This window comes from Astyanax mexicanus, chromosome 6 (genome assembly GCF_023375975.1).
Source record: "Astyanax mexicanus isolate ESR-SI-001 chromosome 6, AstMex3_surface, whole genome shotgun sequence".
In the NCBI taxonomy this organism is placed as follows: domain Eukaryota; kingdom Metazoa; phylum Chordata; class Actinopteri; order Characiformes; family Acestrorhamphidae; genus Astyanax; species Astyanax mexicanus.
Genome location: NC_064413.1, coordinates 13,180,366 through 13,206,172, shown reverse-complemented (window position 1 = coordinate 13,206,172; position 25,807 = coordinate 13,180,366). Strand labels below are relative to the sequence as shown.

The following is a 25,807-nucleotide window of genomic DNA, read 5'->3' as shown; positions in this document are numbered from 1 at the left end:
TGTCTCTCAATTAATAAAAAACAGACTACCTTCCAAAAGTAAACCGTTATTATGGTCTGTCTCCCCACTTAAAAAAGGGATAGACTTAGTGCTGCTAATGTAATCAGAATAGTTCCAGTGTGTAGTTCTGTGTGTAACTCCAGCATCAGTAGCAGTAATGCTAGTAAATCTACTAAATAAAAAAAAAAATAGTTGTAGAAAATGGAAATATAGGAGTACGTTTTCTTTCTTATTTTAGTAAAATACTTTGTTCTACTTTGTAAAATTAAAGGAAAACCCCCAGAGAAGTAGTTATACAGTGTTTTAAATTGGAGTTTTAGCTGTTTAGCTCCATTCAGCTCCATGCATTGAGGACTCCCTCGCGGGCTCCCTCTAGCGGTGATGGGGTATAATGTGATATAGCGGGGGAGGGGGCGGGGCTCTACATAACCCGGATGAGGCTGAGCTTCCCGGGTCTGTAGCTGGAGAGGAGGAAGAGCAGGATCAGCTGAACTACAGAAGGTAAACACACACTCTCTCTCTCTCTCTCTCTCTTTCTCACCTCTCTCAGGGGGCGGCTGTGGTGGGGGTGGTGAAGCTCGCATATCTAAGTGTTTATTTGGGTGTTGAAAGCGCTTCTGTTTATTTACAGTAAGCCTAGATTTAGCAATTTAGCATTAGCATTAGCAAAACTAGCTTGTAAAATGACCCAGTGTTGTTACCAATACCCAGTGATGGTATAGTTACTTTGAAAAAGTAATCCGATTACTGATAAACTAAGTTACTTTACAAGTTACTTTATTAGTTACTTTCAGCAGCTGCAAACACCACCTCCCGCCGCCTTAACATAAACATTATAACCGCGGTCACGCCATCTGCACTTAGAAAACGCTCGGTCGCGCTATCCACACAGAAAACTGGAGTGCGCGTCTAAACCGTGTTTTACTGTAGCAGCGTGCACAGCGCACCCGGAGGAGCGGAGACTGGCGCTTCTCGTGCAGAGACTTAAAATGGAACAGAAACGAGTTTTACACCTAAATAAACATGATTTAACGAGGTCTAATCCACAAATATACACCAGAAAGACCACTTCTTATCTGTAGAACAGTGTAACGTTTTGAAAAGGTTTGGAGTGTTATTAAATAAGCAAATCAAATTGTTATAAAATCACAGCCCTAAATTCTTAAAGATCTTATTATCATGTATCCCAGATATATGTTTGAAGTGATATTACTGTATCATTTTTGAGTAATTGAATACCAAAACTATCTATTCGGTTTTGTATAAAAGGGATTTTGGAGTGCTATAAAACCAAAAAAAATCTAATTCTTCTTAAATCAGAACATGAAATCCTTAAATAATACCTTCCATACTATTAATGTCATGCATGTATACTGATTGTACAGTATCATTTTGGAGTAAATGAATACCAAACTTAGGAAAAATGTATATTCGGTTGTGCATAAACCAGATTTCGGTGTCCTATAAAACCTTCAAATCAAATTGCTATCCAATGAAACCAAGAAAGTCTTGAAGAAAACATTCCATTCTATTAATGACATGAGTAACAAGTGATATTACTGTATCATTTTGGATTAATTGGATACCAAACTTGGAAAAATGTCTATTCGGTTGTGCATAAACCACATTTCAGAGTCCTATAAAACCAGCAAATCAAATTGTTATCCAATGGCACTAACAAAGTCTTGGAAAACACATTCTATACTATTAATAACATATATATCAAGTGATTTTACTGTACCATTTTGGAGTAATTAAATATCAAACATACAAAAAATGTTAATTTACTTTTGCATAAATCAGATTTCAGAGTCCTATAAAACAAGCAAATCAAATTGTTATCCAATGCCACTAAGACATTCTTGAAGAACACATTCCATACTATTAATGACATGAGTAACAAAGGATATAACTGTATCATTTTGGAGTAATTGAATACGAAGCTTAGGAAAAATGTCTATTTGGTTGCGCAAAAACCTGATTTTGGAGTCCTGTAAAACCAGCAAATTAAATTGTTATCAAATGCTACCGAGACTGTCTTGAAGAACACATTCCATTCTATTATTAACATGAGTAATAAGTGATATTACTGTATAATTTTGGATTAATTGGATACCAAACTTAGAAAAAATGTCTATTCAGTTGTGTATAAACCAGATTTTAAGGTCGCATAAAACCAGCAAATCAAATTGTTATCCAATGCCACCTAGACAGTCTTGAAAAACACATTCCATACTATTAATGACATGAGTAACAAGTGATTTTACTGTACCATTTTGGAGTAATTAAATATCAAACATACGAAAAATGTTGATTCACTTTTGCATAAACCACATTTCAGAGTCCTATAAAACCAGCAAATTAAATTGTTATCCAATGCCACTAATAAAGTCTTGAAAAACACATTCTATACTATTAATAACATAAGTATCAAGTGATTTTACTTTACTATTTTGGAGTAATTAATTATCAAACATACGAAAAATGTTGATTCACTTCTGTATAAACCAGATTTCAAAGTCCTACAAACCATTAAATCAAATTGTTATCCAATGCCACTGATACAGTCTTGAAAGGCACATTCTATACTATGAATGACTTGAGTATCAAGTGATTTTACTGTATCATTTTGAAATAATTGGATACCAAACTTGGAAAAATGTCTATTTGGTTGTGCATAAACCAGATTTCGGAGTCCCATAAAACCAGCAAATCAAATTGTTATCCAATGGCACTAACAAAGTCTTGAAGAACACATGCTACACTATTATTGACAAGAGTATCAAGTGATTTTACTGTATCATTTTGGAGTAATTGGATACCAAACTTAGGAAAAATGTATATTCGGTTGTGCAAAAACCTGATTTCGGAGTCCTATAAAACCAGCAAATCAAATTGTTATCCAATGTCACTAATAAAGTCTTGAAAAGCACATTTCATACTATTATTGACATGAGTAACAAATGATATAACTGTTTAATTTTGGAATAATTGAATACCGAACATAGGAAAAATGTCTATTCGTTTGTGCATAAACCAAATCCTATAAAACCAGCAAATCAAATTGTTGTCTAATAAAACCAAAACAGTCTTGAAGAAAATATTCCAATCTACCAAGAACATTAGTCACAAGTGATATTACTGTGTCATTTTTGAGTAATTGGATAGCAAATTTAGAAAAAAAATGCCTGTTCAGTTGTGCATAAACCAGATTTTGGAGTCCTATAAACCATCAAATCAAATTGTTATCCAATGGAACCAAGTCCTTCTTGATAAACACATTCCATACTAGTTTTATAGGACCCCGAAATCTGGTTTATTCACAACCGAATAGACATTTGGTATCCAATTAATCCAAAATTATACAGTAATATCACTTGTTACTCATGTCAATAATAGTATGGAATGTGTTCTGCAAGACTGTCTCAGTGGAATTGGATAAAAATTTGATTTGCTGCTTTTATGGGACCTTAAAATCTGGTTTATGCACAACCGAATAGACATTTAAATTTTTTTCTATGTTTGGTATCCAATTAATCCAAAATGATACAGTAATATCACTTGATACTCATGTCAATAATAGTATAGAATGTGTTCTTCAAGACTTTGTTAGTGTCATTGGATAACAATTTGATTTGCTGGTTTTATGGGACTCCCAAATCTGGTTTATGCACAACCAAATAGAATTTTTTTCTATGTTTGGTATCCAATTACTCCAAAATGATACAGTAATGTTCTTTGATACTCATGTCATTAATAAAATGGAATGTGTTCTTTAAGGCTTGTGGGGGAAAATCAACATTTATTCCATGTATTCCTGATTTACTTCATGTATTCATAATCAATTATACTGATTATTACTGTTAATCATTCAATATTCATCCTGTTAATCATTCAATCAGTATGTTATCATTGATTTTATGTGAACTGTGTATTCTCTGCTCCTGGGACATACAGGCTCAGATTTGAGGCCTAAAGAGATGAAAATTGAGTTCTGCCTGGAGACTAGCGGGTCATAGCAAATGGTGTTTTCTGATTCATGAATTATTCTCTCCTAAAAAGCTTATCTTCTGGTACGTGCAGTTTCTGTTCCTCTTTTTATATTTGGTAGTGATCTGTTCCAAACAGATCACGAGTTTGGCATTGCCTCATGTATGCAGGGGGGGACTGTATAAAAATGCCCAGTCGACACAGAAACGGGGCTTTTTCCGATCTTTCCTGACTTTTTTCATTTTCATTCATTGCTTTGCTTTTCCTTTTGCAACTTCAAAATAAAAACCTTCTCTTTTTGGCATCCCGGCTCGTTGACTGTCTTTGTCGATTTCCACGACAAATTGGCGTCCCTGGGTGGGCGGCTCGTGCACCGGGACCTCTAGACCCTGCAAGAAAAGCGGAGGACGCTCTTGGGTTAAAAAAAAAAGAAACCCAACCTTAGAACCTCAACTGTTTTTTAGAGGAAAAGGCGTTTTCTCTGGGGGTCGAGGGGTGTCCGGGGCCGCTGCAGCCGCACCACGTGTGAGTATATTTTTATATCTTTCTTCGTCTGGTTTGAGCCCCCTGGCACACAGTCTGAGTTGATGTGAAGAGGTTAGAGGCAAAAGGAGGAACCTGTAATTTTTTTTTGGTGCTGTGTGTTTGCCTCAATCCAAGATTTGGGGCATAGCCCAGAAAAAACTGGTTCCTGGGGCCGGATAACCCGCCTTTGTATGACGATATTTAAAGGTTAAAGATTTTTTCCCCTGGTTTTTTGGTGAGAAAACGGAGGGCACAGTCTGACGGGGCTGTGAGCACATAGGCACAGCGATAGAGTCGCGAACCTGCTGGTAAAGAAAAATGGATCGATCCCTCATCTGTGTGTTGAGAGCGGGGGGTTTCGGGCCAGAGGGGAAACTTTGTTAAAGTACATTTTTCTAAGGGGAAATGAACGGGGATGCCGAAAGACAAGTGTCTTATAAATGTTTTTGCTATCTAAATTTTTTTTTGGCTTTGCTCCGCACCGCTTCCGTTCTTTTCTCACTTCTAAATTTTTCTGTCTGGGTTTTATCCTCTCGTCTTTTCCTGTTTAGAGTGAGTGAAACAGAAGTGTGTGCGACAGTGCGACTGACAGAGAGGAAAAGAAAAGGGTGTACGAGTGTCTGTTAAAGGGATTAAAAGTGTACCTGTGAGTGTGAAAGTGTGCGGGTCCAGTTTTCCTGAGAGAGAAACAGAAAATGTGTATCTTGTGTTGGCGGAGAGAAAGAATGTGTGTGTGGCAGTGAGTGAGAAAGTGTATGGCAGCGAATTAAAGAGTGTGTGTACGAAGTCGTGAGTGACAACGAAATAGGAAATGGATGAGTCCCACTGCAGGGGAGGAGTCCAAGGTGGAATAGGTGGAGTTGGTCCAGCCTATTGGGTTTTAGACTGAGAGGTTGATTTTTAATTGTGAATTAACGCTTGTGAGATATCATAGAAAATAGAACATAAGTTCAGTAGGGAAATAGAATAATACACAGAGGCGAACAGAAAAGGAAAAGGCTTTTGTGTGGGTAGATGTGTATGTATATATATATATATATATATAAGAAAATATAAGGATATAAAAAACCTAAATATACAAGGTAAAGATCTATCTGTAAACGGAGCAGTGCAGTAGATGTTACTAATGGTCATAAATAATTAAATAATTAACAGAGTAAAGTGCAATGACATCTATTATGACAGTGACTAATGTGAAATAGAAATATAATATAATATACATATGCATACGCTATAAGACAGTTCTAAAATAAAAATGTGAAAATGTGGATACCCAATCATGAGTACAGTGTACTTTAATGTAAGCAAGGTTGGGAAAAATGTTAATATAAATAATTAAGTTGTTGAATAATGTCGGAGAGGTATGTGACTGGATAGAATTTATAGAATTTAATAAAGGGATTATGGGGTTGGTTAGCAAAACAAATTAAAAATAAAAGTAACTGGAAATTCCAAAATATACTATGCCATGCAGTACTGCTGTGTAAGATGTCCTCAGAGCAGGACAAATAAACATGGTTTCTTGTTTGATTGTTAAATAAATAAGTTTAATAAATAGAAAATGCTACATAGTGAATAGTGAATGAATTAATGAGTGAGCCATTCCAAACACAGCTTTTTATCAGGTGATTTAGTCAATTATCTTACTATTCGTTTCTCATTCAGACTGATCTCAGTTCAGTCCTAGCTGAATGAGACTTATATAAGACGGATGTAATATCTAATTTCTCTATGTTACATTTTGATCCTCATAAGAGGGATAGTTGATTTCAGAAACCAATGAGAAAAAAACCTTATTTATTTGAAAATGAAACTACAAGCTTTAGTGAATTGGGTCTTTCTCATTTTAAATAAGGGGAAATACAATGAGTTTGAAAATGCAGCTCTCTGTTTTGCTTTACAGTATTAAATTAGACTAGAAAGAGATCTGGAAAACGGCATAGATTTAGTTTTCATGCTTATACAATGCCACCTATAAAACAAATGCATAATTTTCTGGCTGTAGCATGAACAAAATCAGCTAAGCAATATAAAATTGTTTCATCTGCATAATGGTAAAGTTTGCAATCTGAAGAAGCAGAGCCAGTAATATAATTTATATATATATATTAAATAAAACTGGACCAAACTTTAACCTTGTGGTACATCTGTGAGATACAGATGCCAAATCTGAATAATTATTCATTGACATGCACTCTTTTGGGTCTATTCCAGAGCAGTGTTATCAAAGCAAATAATTTAAGCTAAATTCAGTGGGAGAGAAGGGGTGATACTGATGGTAATAAGGAAAATCTGTATACAATAATAACAAATAATAAACCATGGGTACTCGGTGCCTTGCACAGGCTTTCACGGCGAACACCAGAGTGTGAGTTTGTGACAGTGTGACATACCTGGGTTTGTGCTCCCTGCAGAAACACTACAGCACTGAATGTTGATGAAACAGTGCTGCTACGCTGTGTGTGGTTCAGTGGGCTAGGCTGGTTAGCCAAAGACGGGTAAGATCCCAACATATTACACAGGGACAACCTAAGACAGGCACAGTCTCGATCTGACCACCACATGCATTTCAACAGAAAACGGAGAAAACATCGTGGAAGGGAAGCGCAGCCCAGGGGGGAGTGAGTGGATGAATGACGTGATGGGGGGTGTGTTCAGTGGAGGCCTGGGCAGGGCAGACCGGCCCAATGGACAGTAAAGAGGGTGAAGCAATTTTGCGTTAAGTTTTCTGAAACAGAAATTCTGTTTCAGAAAAAGGGGGAGAGGTAAATAGATGATCATTATTGCCACCATTATTTGCCCAATAATTATTTTATAGATATAGAGCATTTTTTTTTTAAACTTTTAGCTTGTTTTATCTTTTAAAGTTTGGTTTTAAAACAACCTCTATGCAGATGAGCAATTACTCTCAGCAATATTGTAACAGTCTTAACTTTAAGACACACCCAATCCTAATTTAAAAAGAAGAAATAAGAAACTTAGAAATCACAAAATTGAACTTTCACTATTCAACATGTGAGACACTTTTGGAGCAAGGGAAACAGTAAGTGGGATTTGATAAATTGTTTAAGGAAATATATGTATTGTTGATAATTGTGAAAAGCAATCTGCTTGGCATTGTATATGCATAAATACATATTGAAAATATTGAAAAGTAAATGTAAAGCATTGCTCGGATTTACTTGCTATAATAACGTGGACAAAGCAAAGCATAACATCTGTGTTTATTAATATTGATAATATTATTGTTTGTAATGGAACGATTGATACAGAGAAAAATAATCACGTTCCACTTATACCAATTCTTAAAGCACTAAATAAAATCAACTAAATCTAGAAATCAAGGCTTTATAAAAATCTTGGGAACTGAATAAAGTCAGAATCATAATTTCTTAATAAATAGCACACCGCAGAAAATTAAAGTGGCAGGTAAAATAATATAGCCACAAGCGGTGATGCAAAAGTTAAAGCAAAAGTAACCCAAGAAAGCCCAGTACATCAACATGGAACCATTCCTGAGACAAAAGCCACATTATGTGTAGTTTGTGCAGAGTTTAAAACTTTGGGCCCTGATATTATATCAATCAGTGTGGAGATGAATGGGAGAATAGAGCAGCTGATCATCAAAAGTTTGCATGGAGCAATGATAATAAACATGATTCAGATATATTTCCATATGTTTGTTCCTTATTTATTATCTATGTAGTATTATCAATACAATATAAGAAGATATGCAGGAAGCATTCAGTGGTAGGTTTAACAGCAGGTGCGTTTAAAGCAGCAGCTTTGGGCTGTGAAGCAGTAAAATATGGTCTGTACAATGATGGTGCAGAATTGAGGTGTGTGATCTTTAGCTTGGTTAGTGTTTGTGAGAGTGGAAGTAGAAGTGTTTGAGTTTGTTTATGTGTACTTGTGTGTGCGTTTGTGTGTGTGCATGAGACATAGTGTGTGTCTAGTGGTAAACTAGGTGTTTGTAAAAGCTAATTTGGCTATAAGAGATTAGTTATAGCCATGGGGAAGCAGTTACACTAAAAGGGAAAGGGATGTGAACAAAAGTAAGGAAAAAAAACAGTAATTAATGGTGTTGATAATTAAATGTTGCAATTTAAAATTGAAAATGACTAAATGTTAGGGATTTAAAGCACTTTTGACAGTAAAGATCATGATTGAGTATAACTGAAAATAAGGACAACTGAAGAAGGTAAGAAAACAAAATTGGGCTGAAATCTGTGCACAGACAAAATTTAAATATGAAATAATTAACTTCCAAGGGGAAATTAGAGCTCAAGTTAAGTGTGATAAATGTATTTTAACCATGTATTTTAACTTGCAGGAAGGAGACACGGAGGACCCCTTAACAGACTTCCAAAATGAATAGAGAACCTTAAACATGATTATAACGAATCGAAAGTCTTGTTTCAGATCTGTTTACACAGGGGGAGAAGGAGAACGTGGTGCAAAGGTGGACCAGTCCAGACACAGAGTGAGGGCTACTCCGCCATTGCGCACGAAAGGGGAACGAGCATGGCTGGATTGAGCCTTTCCAGGTGACTGAGAGAACAACGCACGCAGATCAACTGAAAGGCGAGGGTTCTACAGCTGTGCAGCAACAGAGATCGCTCACAGAGCAAGCGGGAGGAGACGAGACAGCAGCAGCTGAATCGTCTGACTCAGACGAAGGCCGCAGCAGGAAGGAGGGGCAGCTGAAATTGCCCACAGCAGCAGACAGCACACAGCAGGGGCGTCAGTGCCTGGCTGTGACCGAGGAGCGAAATTGAGGAAGTAACTCATTCAGCAACGTTTCGTTTGCGTCAAAGTACACTACATACAGAGACTATTAAACACATCTCATTAAAAACACACATAGTCTTATCACACAACATCAAGAGCCAGAATAAAGCTCTTCGTACGTGGGGCTGAGGTAGTCTACGAGAAAAAGGAAGCCAAACCACTATAGACGATGATTTTCATGTATTTTTTCCTTGTTGCTCTGGGAGCAGGACAACAGCAGGACATTGTGCATTTGACCATCACAGATATCATTGTAATCAGCATTTATGTGTTGAAAATTATTATTATTATTATTATTTTTTTCTTATTGTTTAATCAAAATGAAAATTTTTGATTAAAAGGGGGGAAATGTGGGGGAAAATCAACATTTATTCCATGTATTCCTGATTTACTTCATGTATTCATAATCAATTATACTGATTATTACTGTTAATCATTCAATATTCATCCTGTTAATCATTCAATCAGTATGTTATCATTGATTTTATGTGAACTGTGTATTCTCTGCTCCTGGGACATACAGGCTCAGATTTGAGGCCTAAAGAGATGAAAATTGAGTTCTGCCTGGAGACTAGCGGGTCATAGCAAATGGTGTTTTCTGATTCATGAATTATTCTCTCCTAAAAAGCTTATCTTCTGGTACGTGCAGTTTCTGTTCCTCTTTTTATATTTGGTAGTGATCTGTTCCAAACAGATCACGAGTTTGGCATTGCCTCATGTATGCAGGGGGGGACTGTATAAAAATGCCCAGTCGACACAGAAACGGGGCTTTTTCCGATCTTTCCTGACTTTTTTCATTTTCATTCATTGCTTTGCTTTTCCTTTTGCAACTTCAAAATAAAAACCTTCTCTTTTTGGCATCCCGGCTCGTTGACTGTCTTTGTCGATTTCCACGACAGGCTGTCTTGGTGGTATTGGATAACATTTGGATTTGCTGGTTTTATAGGACTCTGAAATCTGGTTTATGCACAACAGAATATACATTTTTCCTATGTTTGGTATCCAATTACTCCAAAATGATACAGTAAAATCACTTGATACTCATGGTATGCATAGTATGGAATGTCCCCTTTAAGGCTGTCTCAGTGGCATTGAATAACAATTTGACTTGCTGGTTTTATAGGACTCCGAAATCTGGTTTATGCACAACCAAATAGAATTTTTTTCTATGTTTGGTATCCAATTACTCCAAAATGATACAGTAATGTTCTTTGATACTCATGTCATTAATAAAATGGAATGTGTTATTTAAGGCTGTATTGGTGGCATTGGATAACAATTTGATTTGCTGGTTTTATAGGACTCCGAAATCTGCTTTATGAACAACCGAATATACATTTTTCCTAGGTTTGGTATCCAATTACTCCAAAATGATACAGTAATATCCTTTGTTCCTGACGTCACTAATAGTATGAAATGTCTTCTTTAAGGCTGTCTCAGTGGCATTGGATAACAATTTGATTTGCTGGTTTTATAGGACTCTGAAATGTGGTTTATGCACAACTGAATAGACATTTTTTCCAAGTTTGGTATCCAATTACTCCAAAATGATACAGTAAAATCACTTGATACTCATGTCATGCATAGTATGGAATGTCTTCTTTAAGGCTGTCTCGGTGGCATTGGATAACAATTTGACTTGCTGGTTTTATAGGACTCTGAAATCTGGTTTATGCAAAAGTGAATTAACATTTTTTGTATGTTTGATATTTAATTACTCCAAAATGGTACAGTAAAATCACTTGATACATATGTTATTAATGGTATAGAATGTGTTTTCCAAGCCTTTGTTAGTGCCATTGGATAACAATTTGATTTGCTGGTTTTCTAGGACTCAGAAATCTGGTTTATGCACAATCGAATAAACATTTTTTCTAAGTTTGGTATTCAATTACTCCAAAATGATAAAGTAATATCACTTGATACTCATGTCAATAATAGTATAGAATGTGGTTTTCAAGACGTTATTAGTTGCATTGGATAACAATTTGATTTGCTGGTTTTATAGGACTCCAAAATGTGGTTTATCACAACTGAATAGACATTTTTCCTAAGTTTGGTATTCTATTACTCCAAAATAATACAGTAATATGACTTTTCACTCATGCCATTAATAGTATGACATGTGTTCTTCAAGACAGTCTTGGTGGCATTGGATAACAATTTGATTTGCTGGTTTTGTAGGACTCCGAAATCAGGTTTTTGCACAACCGAATAGACATTTATTCCTAAATTTGGTATCCAATTAATCCAAAATGATACAGTAATATCCTTTGTTACTCACGTCATTAATAGTAAGGAATGTGTTTCTTAAGGTAGTCTTGGTAGCATTGGATAACAATTTGATTTGCAGGTTTTATAGGACCTTAAAATCTGGTTTATGCAAAAGAAAATAGACATTTTTCCTAAGCTTGGTATCCAATTACTCCAAAATGATACAGTAATATCCTTTGTTATTCATGTCCTTACTAGTATGGAATGTGTTCTTTAAGGCTGTCTTGGTGGCATTTGATAACAATTTGATTTACTGTTTTTTTAGGACTCTAAAAAATTATGCACAATCGAATAGACATTTTTCCTAAGTTTGGTATTCAATTACTCCAGAATGATACAGTAATATCATTTGTTACTCATGTCAATGATAGTATGGAATGTGATTTTCAAGAATGTCTTGGTGGCATTGGATAACAATTTAATTTGCTGGTTTTATGGGACCTTAAAATCTGGTTTATGCACAACCGAATAGACATTTTTCGCGTGTTAAATATTTTTTTAATATTTAACAAGTGATATTACTGTATAATTTTGGATTAATTGGATACCAAATGTCTATTCGGTTGTGAATAAACCAGATTTCGGGGTCCTATAAAACTAGTATGGAATGTGTTTATCAAGAAGGACTTGGTTCCATTGGATAACAATTTGATTTGATGGTTTATAGGACTCCAAAATCTGGTTTATGCACAACTGAACAGGCATTTTTTTTCTAAATTTGCTATGCAATTACTCAAAAATGACACAGTAATATCACTTGTGACTAATGTTCTTGGTAGATTGGAATATTTTCTTCAAGACTGTTTTGGTTTTATTAGACAACAATTTGATTTGCTGGTTTTATAGGATTTGGTTTATGCACAAACGAATAGACATTTTTCCTATGTTTGGTATTCAATTATTCCAAAATGATACAGTAATATGACTTGATACCCATAACATTAATAGTATAGAATGTGTTTTTCAAGACCTTATTAGTGGCATTGGATAACAATTTGATTTACTGGTTCTATAGGACTCTGAAATCTGGTTTATGCACAACCGAATAGACATTTTTCCTAAGTTTGGTATTCAATTATTCCAAAATTATACAGTAATATCACTTGTTACTCCTGTCATTAATGGTATAGAATGTGTCCTTCAAGACTTTGTTAGTGCCATTGGATAACAATTTGATTTGCTGGTTTTCTAGGACTCTGAAATGTGGTCTATGCACAACCGAATAGACATTTTTCCTAAGTTTGGTCTTCAATTACTCCAGAATGATACAGTAATATCATTTGTTACTCATGTCATTAATAGTATGCAATGTGATTGTCAAGACTTTCTTGGTTTCATTGGATAACAATTTGATTTGCATGTTTTATAGGACTCTGAAATCTGGTTTATGCACAACCGAATATACATTTTTCCTAAGTTTGGTATTCATTTACTCCAAAATGATACTGTACAATCAGTATACATGCATGACATTAATAGTATGGAAGGTATTATTTAAGGATTTCATGTTCTGATTTAAGAAGAATTAGATTTTTTTGGTTTTATAGCACTCCAAAATCCCTTTTATACAAAACCGAATAGATAGTTTTGGTATTCAATTACTCAAAAATGATACAGTAATATCACTTCAAACATATATCTGGGATACATGAGAATAAGATCTTTAAGAATTTAGGGCTGTGATTTTATAACAATTTGATTTGCTTATTTAATAACACTCCAACCCTTTTCAAAACGTTACACTGTTCTACAGATAAGAAGTGGTCTTTCTGGTGTATATTTGTGGATTAGACCTCGTTAAATCATGTTTATTTAGGTGTAAAACTCGTTTCTGTTCCATTTTAAGTCTCTGCACGAGAAGCGCCAGTCTCCGCTCCTCCGGGTGCGCTGTGCACGCTGCTACAGTAAAACACGGTTTAGACGCGCACTCCAGTTTTCGGTGTGGATAGCGCGACCGAGCGTTTTCTAAGTGCAGATGGCGTGACCGCGGTACATTATAACCAGTTTTGCCAATACTCCCTTTATTGGAAAATGCATTTTTGACAGCAACAATGTATCTCTAGACATTTAAAGTTGAACTATTTCCTGAAAAAAAGTTTTTATAAAAATTAAATACCTTTAATTAACTTAACATAAATGATTGTTTTTATAAAAATTATAAAATAAAGTCTTTCTTGACCTGACATATAAAACACTGTAAAACTGAACATTGAACCTGTTGTTCTCTGCAGGGCAGCGAGGAGTGGTTTTACAAAACAAAACCGTGTATATGGTTCAGGCTGACATCATGTGTGCTTTTGTTATTTTGGCCTAGTTTTATTTTGTAATCACATCTTAAGAGTGAAACAGTGGAGTGGGGTGAGTAAACCAATGGTTTAGAGTTTGGATGAAGAGGATTGGTGTGGTCCTGCTGTTCTTGTAGTAATTTGTCTCATGAATTTTTGCAGTCTGAGTACTTGGCAGTTGAGGCACGGATCATGAACATAGTTCGCTATGCTTCTGGATTCTTGTTGAGCCTGTATCAGATGGTAGTGGTTGCTGTGTTCTGCTCACGCAACTTATGTCATTTATTGTGTGTGATTGTGCTTAGGTAGGGTGCTGTGGTTAGTGTGTTGTTGCCATAGTTAAAGGAAGTGAGCATAGATTAAGGAGGGATTCTGTTTGTTCATTGGTTATTTTTCGGTAGGTCTGGATACTTGGCAGTTGAGGCAATGGACCATGAACATAGTTTTAGGCTGTGTATCTGGCTCCTTGTCGAGCCAGTATCAGATTGTGGTGGTTTTGGCTATTGTTTTTAGTTGAGTGAGTAGTAGATCCTGGCTGAGCCCTATGCATAACCTCAGCTGTTAGGTGAAGGATTTGTCAATATCCTGTAATATATTACTTACTTAATTTAATAAATAATTCCCTCAGTTTTAATAAATCTTTCTGTTAAATGTAATACATAATTCCCTCAGTTGAATAAATTGTTCTGTTAATTTAATAAAAAAAATCTCTGTTTTAATTAAATCGTTCTAAATTTCATAAATAATTCCCTCAGTTTTAATAAATCGCTTAAATTTAATAAATACTTTCTTCAGTTGTAATAAATTGGTACGTTAACTTTAATAAATAGTTCCCTTTGTTTCAATAAAAGGTTCTGTTCATTTAATAAATTATTCCCTTAGTTGTCATAAATCGTTCTGTTAATTTAATAAATAATTTCCTCAGTTTTAATATACAGTTTTCTATTAAATAAGGTAATTCTCTAAGGATAGTAGTACAGTGGGGTAGCTGCTGGTGTTGTGAAGTATTTTACCTCAGATCAGCTCAGTTTAGTTCAGTTCTGTTCCCACTCTCCGTTTTGCAGGCGGAATAAATCTTCAGTTAGGAACCGAAAATCAGAGCAGCGATTTCAGGCCGGACATATGAGAATCTGCTTCTGATTGGTAGTCGGCGCCGCGCGTCACTGCTCATTTGCATAAAGTTAAGTTCTGGTCAACTCTTTCGCGTCACTCAAACCGTCTGCTTCGCATCGCGCTGCGTCGCTGCCTGTCGCCCAGTGTCGCTCGCTCTCATTGAAAATGAATGACTTCCGGGTGCTTTGTCGCTCACAGCGTTCGGTGTGGACGCACAGTAACATTAGCACAGTGACTTGGATAAGTAACTTTATTCTGATTACTGGTTTGGAAATAGTAACGCGTTAGATTAATCATTACTGAAAAAAAGGGTCAGATTAGAGTAAAGCGTTACTAAGTAAGGATTAACCATTACAGACAGCTTGTACATTATCCTACCATTTAGGCTATATAACAACAACTTATCACAAATTTAATGTGTTTAAGACATTCAGGCTGCTAATAGTATTTTGTTGTTTGGAATTGCCTGCTAGCTTAGGTAGCTGTCTAGATAGCATTGGCTAGGTAAAGGTGGCTAAAACCTTAATTTACCTTCAAAATGAATGTAAGTAGCTGTATTCTTTTAACAAAACTGCTCTTGTTATTCGATATTTTTCTGTCGTTCGTGGTACATAAAAAATATGCTGTGCGTGTTCCACACAGTTTTTTTATCCACAGATTTCAAAGAGTTAGCTATAGTAAAATGTTTTATGATGTGATTTATTTATGTGGTAATAATGGTTAAGTGTTCATCTACAGTGGGAGCTGACGTGTTTCCTTAATGCGACTGGCAGAGAGAGAAAGAGAGCTGTTTAATAGGCAGAACTGGCCCATAATAGGGGACCAAAGTACTTAGGTTAGTCAGCTAGCTAATGTTACCAGCGGTTTTAACCAGTAGTTAACATTTCCTAGCTAGCTAAAGTTTTAACCCCAGTATATAATGTTCTCTATCTAATGTGTAGCTAACCATTATTCCCAGTGCTTTTTTAACCAAGTAGCTAATGTTATCTAGCTGGCTAATGTTACCAGTGCTTTTTTAACCAAGTAGCTAATGTTATCTAGCTGGCTAATGTTACCAGTGCCTTTTTAACAAAGTAGCTAATGTTATCTAGATAGCCAATGTTACCAATGTTTTTAATTGGTAGGTAAAGACAACACAGCTGCCAATATCTTCACCAAGCCAGGACAAATTTTACTCTTTTAATTTGGATACAAACCTTTCTGCACTTCTTCCTAAATGAGAGTGTAGACATTTCAGACATGAGTAGATGCTGCATTGTCCGACATCCATCCATTTGCGTTTCTTTTTATATTTATTTTAAAGATACAAACACATCTTTTATGATTGAGCTAATTAAAAATGTCATTTCTGGAGCTGTGATGGTATGTAGATGCATGAAATAAGTCTCCACTGATACTGTGTATTGTATAAAATAATATTTGTTATAATACAATAATTAACCCAGTTTTGCCAATAAGTACCCAGGTTTGCTTGTGAGAGAAAAAAAAAAACGTCTTGAACTCAAGAGTGCATATCACTGTTAGTCTGAAGCTAATGTGGTGGAAAATAATGAACTGCTATCAGAATCTTTTATAAATTGATGTAAAGGAAAAAGCTTCGGACATCTTTGGTCACGTGATCAATGTCGAAGGAATCAAGCATCGGCACAGTGGTTCGAACCAATGCGTGTCGTTTTTTACGACACACGCCTCAAAGCTTCAGATTCAAGGGTAACATCACTCACTTAGAATGACTTAGAATGGGATAAAAGTACAAATGCTTTTATGGTAATATGAAGATGTCCCAGTAGTCTTGTCTATATAGTGTAACTGATTCAGGCAGTTCTCTTCAGTTTATTGACCTGCTTTTATTTTAATATTTTTCTTTGTGTTTTCCAGAAATGAAAAATATTCTCCTGAAATTCATATTTCACTAAGAGCAATGTTAATCTGCTGAAAGAGGCGAAGCAGAAGCCGTCCTGAAGAATCTTCAGAAAACAAAGAAATTGTTTGATACATTTAACAGACAAATGAAGCCAAGTCCCGACATGGAGAAACATCAGCACTCTGCCAAGAGTTTTACTAAACGGAGTGATCTCAAAAAACACCAGCGCATTCACACAGGAGAGAAACCATATCACTGCTCAGACTGTGGGAAGAGTTTTAACCAACAGAGTGATCTCAAAAAACACCAGCGCATTCACACAGGAGAGAAACCGTATCACTGCTCAGACTGTGGGAAGAGCTTTAATCAACAGATTACTCTCAAACTGCACCAACGCATTCACACAGGAGAGAAACCGTATCACTGCTCAGACTGTGGGAAGAGATTTAATCAACTGAGTAATCTCAAAACACACCAGCGCATTCACACAGGAGAGAAACCGTATCACTGCTCAGACTGTGGGAACAGTTTTACTGCACTGAGTACTCTCAAACAACACCAGCGCATTCACACAGGAGAGAAACCGTATCACTGCACAGACTGTGGGAAAAGTTTTAATCAAGAGAATCATCTTAAAATACATCAACGCATTCACACAGGAGAGAAACCATATCACTGCTCAGACTGTGGGAAAAGTTTTAATCAAGAGAGTAATCTCAAAATACACCAACGCATTCACACAGGAGAGAAACCTTATCACTGCTCAGACTGTGGGAGGAGTTTTAATCTACAGAGTAATCTCAAACTGCACCAGCGCATTCACACAGGAGAGAAACCGTATCACTGCTCAGAATGTGGGAAGAGTTTTACTCAACAGAGTAAACTCAAACTGCACCAGCACATTCACACAGGAGAGAAACCGTATTCCTGCTCAGACTGTGGGAAGAGTTTTACTCAACAGAGTAAACTCGAAATACACCAACGCATTCACACAGGAGAGAAACCGTATTCCTGCTCAGACTGTGAGAAGAGTTTTAATGAACAGAGTACTCTCAAAAAACACCAGCGCATTCACACAGGAGAGAAACCGTATCACTGCTCAGACTGTGGGAAGAGTTTTACTCAACAGGGTAATCTCAAAATACACCGGCGCATTCACACAGGAGAGAAACCGTATCACTGCTCAGAGTGTGGGAAGAGTTGTACTGAAATGAGTGCTCTCATAAAACACCAGCGCATTCACACAGGAGAGAAACCGTATTACTGCTCAGACTGTGGGAAGAGTTTTACTCAACAGAATAATCTAAAAAATCACCAGCGCATTCACACAGGAGAGAAAACTATCTCAAATTTGTCCCACGACAATTAAAAGTGCAAATTGTAAATCTTTTGGACAGAACACCTTATCCTGCACAAATGTTTCACCTTGTCACTTGGGACACGTTCCACCAGAAACAAACATGAACTGAATTTAACAATGGATTTTACAGGTTCAGCAAAATGATTCTTATCCAGGGATGATGTTTATTGAATTACATGTTATGTTTTCTCGTATATTTGATGTTTCAGGACATTCTTTGTGAGACAGAGCTCAGTTTTTAGGGTAGTTACGGTAGGAGTTCAGTTCTGAAGAAGGGAAGGTCGTTTAAGTTCGAGCGAGGGCACTTACAGTGCTTGCACCAGATGTTAGGTTAGCATAACTTAACTTAAAATTTAGATGTTGTAGTTGTTAGGAGTAGATTAGGATTCTTAGCTTGCAACTAAACGTTCAGTACCAAACCTTCAGTGCTGATGATTAGAAGGTTTTGAAAGCATTTAATCGCTTTTCTATCGCTTTTCTTCGCTTTCAGATTTTATTATTTCTATTCATTTCTAGTACCTCTGTTTTTACTCTGTGGAAGCCGTCCTCAGTTCCCCAAGCTTAGCATAGCTTAGCTTAATGCTATTAACTACCAGGCTGCCCATATGAAAGGAGACGACCACCACCTGAGCCACTCCAGAGAGTGTGCTCCCAAAAGTGAGACCCAGAGCCACAGAGAGACGACACTGTGCTGGGTACTGCCGTGTGGAGCATCCAGACCCCGCAGAGAGACCAACAAAATCTTTTCCAGAGGTTAAATAAAACGCTCCAGCCGTAGTTCTAATACTGAAATCAACCCACTCCAGACTTGTGTAGCACAGTAAGTTTGCAGGCTTATTTATTACCCCTGCTGTTGTTCTCGTTTGTCTATGGTTCAGTCGGTCTGATTAAATATCTGTTACCATAGAGGGATCTACATGGATATTTGTTTGTGTTGTATTACTCTAGTTTATTCTCTTTTTATTATTAGATATATCTTGCTTAAGATTTTTTAATCTCCAAAGTTACTAAGAATATCCAGTTAATTTAGTTCATTGATTGTTTTTATCCAGTACCAACTATTGTCTTTGTATTGCTTCACCTCTATAGGTATTCATCTGTGTGTTTCAATAAAAGGCTTTTATATTGCAAGATCTGCAATCTCAGCGTTTTTTCTCACAATATGGTTGATAACCTTTCTGTGACCTGGAACCTATCCATCCTGAGACTGTCTAATGTTATTATTTGGTAAATACTAACTGGCACGCAAAGGACGAATTCGGTGTGAAATGGACTTGGAGAGTGTAGTGAAATATAAGTACGAACTTTTGTTTAATAGCCCACCGCCATTTACCCCCCGAGAGTATCAAAATGCATAATTGAGTTGTAGTTGGCTGTAAAAGTTTTGTGAGAGCTTTGAAAATGCCCAAACAAATTGGTAGGTTAGGATTCAGATTGCAAAATGAACTACGTGGTAATAATTCCAGATGTTGGCGAAAATATCTCTAATATTCTTGCATTTTTAGTGACAATTTTGAAATCTGTCCCCATAACTTCAATCTAACGTGTCATTTTTAACAAACTATCTATGAAGTTAAAGGTGTAAAGGTGAAAAAATAGCCATTTCTTTGCATGAATAACGATATGGTCCATATCATATCGCTAGTATTGTAAGTCTGCTGGGAGCATTGGATAAAAGCACTGTATTTGGGAATACTGGGGAAGAATTGAGGTGCGTTATTCAACTATTCGTACCCGTCATGTTTCAATACAAGTCAGTTTCACAACAGATTTCTCCTTTACCTGAAGTATTTAAACCATCTGAGCTTCAAAGTCACCTAAGTTGTGGTGTAAGTGGGTCCTGTTAGTGGTTCAGATTCCTAGAAACCCAATGGTTTATGCGTTCTAGCCGATGAGGAGACGAGACAGATTTACGCTACAAACTCTGATTTATAGGGAAGAGCAGCCAGCGGTTCCTGTACGGGTGGAGAGGGTCGGTAACGCTACCTTTACCTGGTTTAGATGCGGTCACTGCACTGCTGTGCCGACTGCAACCGACTGTATTTGCTGTCAGGAGGCTAACGTGGGTCATTTGCACAGAGATCTTCCCTGCAGAAGCCTGAGCAGAACTTTTCAGATGCTTTTTTGAGAGCCAGAAGTTTTGGAGGTGTCTATTCTCTCTATGTGAGGTCTGTGCAGAAACCCTACAGCCCGTCAACAGTAGGTATTGCCATCCCATTAACTAGCCTGTTTATATACAAGTGGATATTGAAACACCCAGGCACTGTTTTGTTGATAAACTGTTCAGTTTGTAAGTTAAAAGGCTTGCTGGGTAGCTAGCTTCATTTAGTTAGTGTTAGCTAGTTAGCTAGCATTGGCTAGCTATCTTAACAAGGCTAGCATTAGCTATTTACCTAACTAACTTAGCTAGCTAAGTCAAGACTGTCTATGTGCAACAGGGACTTCACAGTGCACATGCACCTCCAAGCCCCAGAAATGCACTCTCAAGCCCCAAACCTTCAGTGGCCAATGAAACTGGGTGTGTTCAGTCATAGAAGAGATCAGTATGAACATGTGGGTAAATTGAATGCTGATATCACTTTAGCCAAGTAGCTAACTACTTATTAAATGTAAATGTATCAACGTTTCAGGTAGATTGTTTTAGCTTCTATGAGTAGCTAGCTAGCATTAAGCATATTTAATTGCTAAATTGTGACATGTCAGTTATAACCATAGACTGTATATAAAGATGGACGCTGTGTCGCCGTTCCCATTCATTCAATGAAAATGAAGCCAAAATCTTCCGCCATTTTGGCGATTCAGAGACCAGAGTCTGCTCAGTAGAGACCAGAGGAGGGAGAAAGGCTGTGGAGAGACCGCCTACTCATTTAAATAACCCCGCCCCTGAGGGCTGCCTTTCGGTCACAGATTGCAGAGCGGGGCGGAGCTGACGGTCTGTTATTGGTCCCGCCCATAAGCAGCCCTTTTACCATAACCACACCTTTTTTGAATAGAGCTGAATAACGTTTTAAAAAACGAATTCTGTGGGGATATAAAAATTTGACAATATAAACAGAGGTTACACTAGCTGTTGCATTTAAATAATGGAGGTAGAATTACAGTATATTAGAAAAAAACAAGATTGACAAGATTGAAAGTTGTCTGTTTTGCCATTTAAACCTATGGGGATGGGTGGAGTTACACAGCTTTCTGCAGCTGAACAGCAGGGGGCGCCCGACCTGTGGTGGCTTCACTTTTAAGAGACGATGCTCTGTCCAGCTATATACAGTCTATGGTTATAACAGTAGCAAGAAGCTAACTGGTTAGGTTGGCTAACTAGCTTACCTAATTGCTAATCAAGCTAACTAGCTATCCACAGCATAACAGTAAGACAAAACATAGACACTAAAGCTTAAAACATTTAATATTTATGTTTATCTAACAATCAGTCTATCTACAATGCAACAACTTGGGGCTTGAGAGCGCATTTCTGGGGCTCGGTAGTGCATGTGCACTGTGAAGCCCCTGTTGCACACAGACCCCTCTCAGCTAAGTAGCTAATTCTAGCTTTGTTTTCTGTTGATCGTCAGCTTATCTAGACTTTCGGTACCTCTCGCTGCTAGTGTTGCCAACCGTCCCTTGAAATCCGGAATTGTCCCATATTTGGGCAGTAAAATACGCGTTCCGTATTGAATTGATCCGGGACGCGATTTGTCCAGTATTTTTAAGGTGAGTTATTAAGGCGGGTGATTTGTTTCAGAGACACTGCAGCGGCGCTGCCCCCCTCCGCTGGAAAACAGCCACTCCTTCTAAACAGCGACTCTCATTGGTCATAACACAGAGACTCACAGCCAATCAGAAGCGCAGCCTCTGTTCAGGAGTGGCTGTCCTCCAAGCAGTGGCGGGGCAGCGAGGTTGCTGCCAGGCATCTCCAGAAGCTAATATGGTATTAAATTCACATTAACAACAAAGCTAATTTTAAAGCATATATTATGCTAAATATATTATTATGCACCTGTGGGAATTTCAGTAAAGAAAAAGCTTCTTATCTGTGAAGTAAGTTTTTAATAGCTCAGGAAAACTTTAAAAATATAATACATATAAACAGCAATTTTACAAAAAGCAGAGCTTTTACAGCACCGTTTTCCTTAAAACAGCTCCTAATCTTTCCTTATCTGTTTAATAGTTATTTCTAGTTATAGTATAATATTAAAGGGATAGTTCGGTATTTTTGACATGAGTCTGTATGGCATCATCATAACCAGTGTCGTGCATCCACACTGACTTACCCCCCACAGCGTCCTGTGAGCCGAGTTCTTGTCCAGTTTAGGTCAAAGCGAAAGTAGTCCGGCATGTTTGCTGGGGTCAGGAAAATAACTCCTTTTTCTTCCCAAAGCAGTACGTGTTCAAAAGAGTGATTTATTTACATCACAAAAAACTAACCCTGCAAAAGTCACGCCTCGTAGATCACTTGGGTCCTACTTTCTCTCATTTCGTATCAGTGCGCGTCATTCTGACAGCGAGCTGCGCACGCGTCAACAAACGAGAAGTAAACAAAGCGACCCAAACACGTAGGCTAGCTGTCAGGTTGCAGCGCTGCGCGCATTGATATGGAACGAGAGAAAGTAGGACCCAAGTGATTTACAAGGCGTGACTTTTGCAGGGTTAGTTTTTTGTGATGTAAATAAATCACTCTTTTGAACTCACAGGCTCACAGGATATAACATACTTAGTATTTAAGTTGATTGCATCTGTTCAAATCATATGTGTATGTAGGGTTGCAGCGGTAACCGGTTTCACGGTATACCATGGTATTAAAATGCACGGTTATCATACCGTGTGTGTTTGCTTATTACCGGTAAAACGCAAGCCAGCGGTGAAACTCACCCGCGCATGCGCAACTCTGCTCCGCTTCAGCTACTCAGCACACAGCGGTGAGAACGGCAGAAAGTGCTAGACTAGAGCTTCATTAACAATTATTATTGTTAATGAAAACGAACCAAATAACGAAAACTGAAAGTGAAACTTAACCAACTTATTTATAAGCGCTGTTTTCACTCCCGCAGTTCTACAGCGGGAGGTGTTGTGCCGATTCTGTCCGCGAAGCGGGAGTCGGATTGAGCAGGGAGTCGGATTCGGCACAACAGCGGCAGCGCGGCAGCACCTCGCGGTCCGCGGTGTTAGTTGTAAGCGCTCGCGCTAGCCGCAAAATACGACAGAAAACACTGAGAAACTGCAGAATTATGTAACGTTACTGGACTAAAATGAGCACGAGGAGATAAAAGAGAACCTTTACCTGTGAGTAGCTCACATCAGAACACGCAAATCTCTCTCTCTCTCTGTCTCTCTCTCTCGCACGTGAACTTCTCCGCACTGTGTTTAGCTGTTCTTAAAAATCATTTTAATTAAATAATAGTTCTATGCTTCTATGTTAGTGTTAATTAACATAATTCTGATCATATTTCGCTCATTCAAACAGCCTGAAAACAGACTTGTAATCTTGTAATCAACAAGCTTGTAATCAATGTGGCCGTAAAGTCACAGCTAAAGGAGGAAATACATCAAACCTGTTCTCCCGTCTTCGAAAACACCACCCCGCTGTGCAGCGGAAAGTATGTGTTCAGTTTATAATTTTAATCTGAACATAAATAAAAACCTCTTTGTAGTCGTGCACAACCCATGCGGTAAGCGCCCGCAAAAGCGCTGAGTTATCCGAAATTTGGGCACGCAGGTACAGGCGTGAAGTGCGTGCTACGATGGATTCACGTGTCCGTGTAAAGGTCCTGGCCGGACTGGATGTGAAAGACGCCATTCATTTACATGCGTTTATTTTCAAATTCTGACGTGCCTGTTTTTCATTTGTTGAAGGTTTTAAGGTATGAAAGCCTTAAAATAGAAATCTCTATTGTGAGGATCATGTCAGAAATAAATCCCCTCTTTCTGCAGTATCTGGTTATATACCAACTTTTTTTATATATATACACTCTTAATGCCCTTAAGAGTAGTGGAAAAACATGGTTTCCTTCACCTGATGGTGTAGTTTCTACAATAAATAGTTAATTGAACAAAAAAACTTTGTTGTAATTTCTTTAAGGGTCAGTTTAATAATATATGTAACAAACTGTGATACCATGATAACCGTGATACCGCGGTATTTTCCGAGACGGTTATCATACCGTGAAAATCTCATACCGTTGCAACCCTAACCCTGTATATAGTAGAGTATTGCTCAATTAAAGGATTCTATGTGAATATGATCAGCATGATAAAAGCCAACCCTACAGCCTTAAAAACATTTTAATCTAACATGATTTGCACAAATAAACAACAGTTCTGCTGCCCCAAGAGCAGCACTAGTTGGTATAAAATATATTATTGCTAAATATGGCTAGGAATCAATTATATTGACCCAAAATGAACAATAATATAAATCAGTAAGATGCAGTTCAAATTTATAGTACATTGCCGCCGCCTTTACAACTACTGTTCTGCTGCCCCCAGAACATAACCCTGTACCCAAGAGTAGCAGTATTCTTTATATAATATAAACATGCTAAATTTCAGGATTTAATATTGGTGTTGCTCAATTTTACAGACCCAAAATCTGCATTAAAATTAATCAGTATAAAAAAGCCCAAACATATAGTTAATTACTTCTGATTTTTAAACCAGTGCTTTGCTGCCCCAAGAGCAGCGTTAGCCTCTATATAAAGTGGTAATGCTAACCCTACAGACTAATCTTGTACATGTTTCAGTTTTCCTGCCCCAAGAGCAGCATTATGCTGTGTCTGAATTTCAAATGCTCATCTGAAACAGTCATCATGCCAATGGTTCAATTCTGCTGCTCCAAGAGCAGCAATACGCTGTATGTAGTCAGATATTCTTCAATTAAACAAACCTATGTGAATACATGATTTAATCCTCCTAACCCAAAATGCAACATTAATCATGATGATAATCAGGATGATAAAGGCGAAACTTACAGTACATTGGAAGCAGTTGTGTAACTCATAATTTAAAACAAAACCAAGTTCTGCTGCCCTAAGAGCAGCGTTATAGTACACCTATGTTATATTTAACAATTCAATGTGTGCATCAGTACTAATTGACATCACATTATAAATTACATTTGCTAAACTATTTATATATTTGAAAATCATATTTACTTTGCAAAATAGGAACAAACAAACAAACAAAAAAGAATTTTGCCCTATGGCCCGCTTGCAATACCTCTGCAGCCCACTTGGGGGGTGCGGCCCACAGGTTAAAAAACACTGTTATAGAGTCTTTTATGTCAATAGATCAATTCGTCTGCCCCCAGAGCAGCAAAAAACTATATATTAACGTTACAGTGGCTTATAACACAGCACGAGACACATTTCTACAATTCCTGTAAAGCAGTATAAAACTTTTCCATTCTCAAGTTGTGTTTGTATGACTTAATACACTACTACACATCCAAGTAAGCAAGAGTAAATATACCAAGCATGCTAGCTAAAGCCTGTTGAACACTGCTATTATCTGACTAACATTAACAACCTCTATGCAATTTTTATCCCTCATTTCATATAATTGTAGATTATATCAGACTGAATATTGTTTAATAGCTGACAAATGTCTAGCTGA

At 37.2% G+C, this 25,807-nt stretch overlaps 1 protein-coding gene across 1 annotated transcript; it reads left to right on the top strand.

Annotated features, from left to right (window-relative positions):
* Positions 1 to 414: 414 nt before the first annotated feature.
* LOC125802383 (zinc finger protein 271-like) lies at positions 415 to 19,333 on the top strand. Its single transcript, XM_049480273.1, has 2 exons — positions 415 to 501; positions 16,857 to 19,333. Exon 2 carries the CDS (start codon positions 16,988 to 16,990, stop codon positions 18,209 to 18,211), a length of 1,224 nt encoding a protein of 407 aa, XP_049336230.1. The 5' UTR covers positions 415 to 501; positions 16,857 to 16,987; the 3' UTR covers positions 18,212 to 19,333.
* Positions 19,334 to 25,807: the final 6,474 nt, after the last annotated feature.

What these genes read in the sequence shown, in the direction of transcription:
- LOC125802383 (XM_049480273.1), top strand. Translation starts at nt 16,988, where the DNA reads ATGAAGCCAAGTCCCGACATGGAGAAACATCAGCACTCTGCCAAGAGT.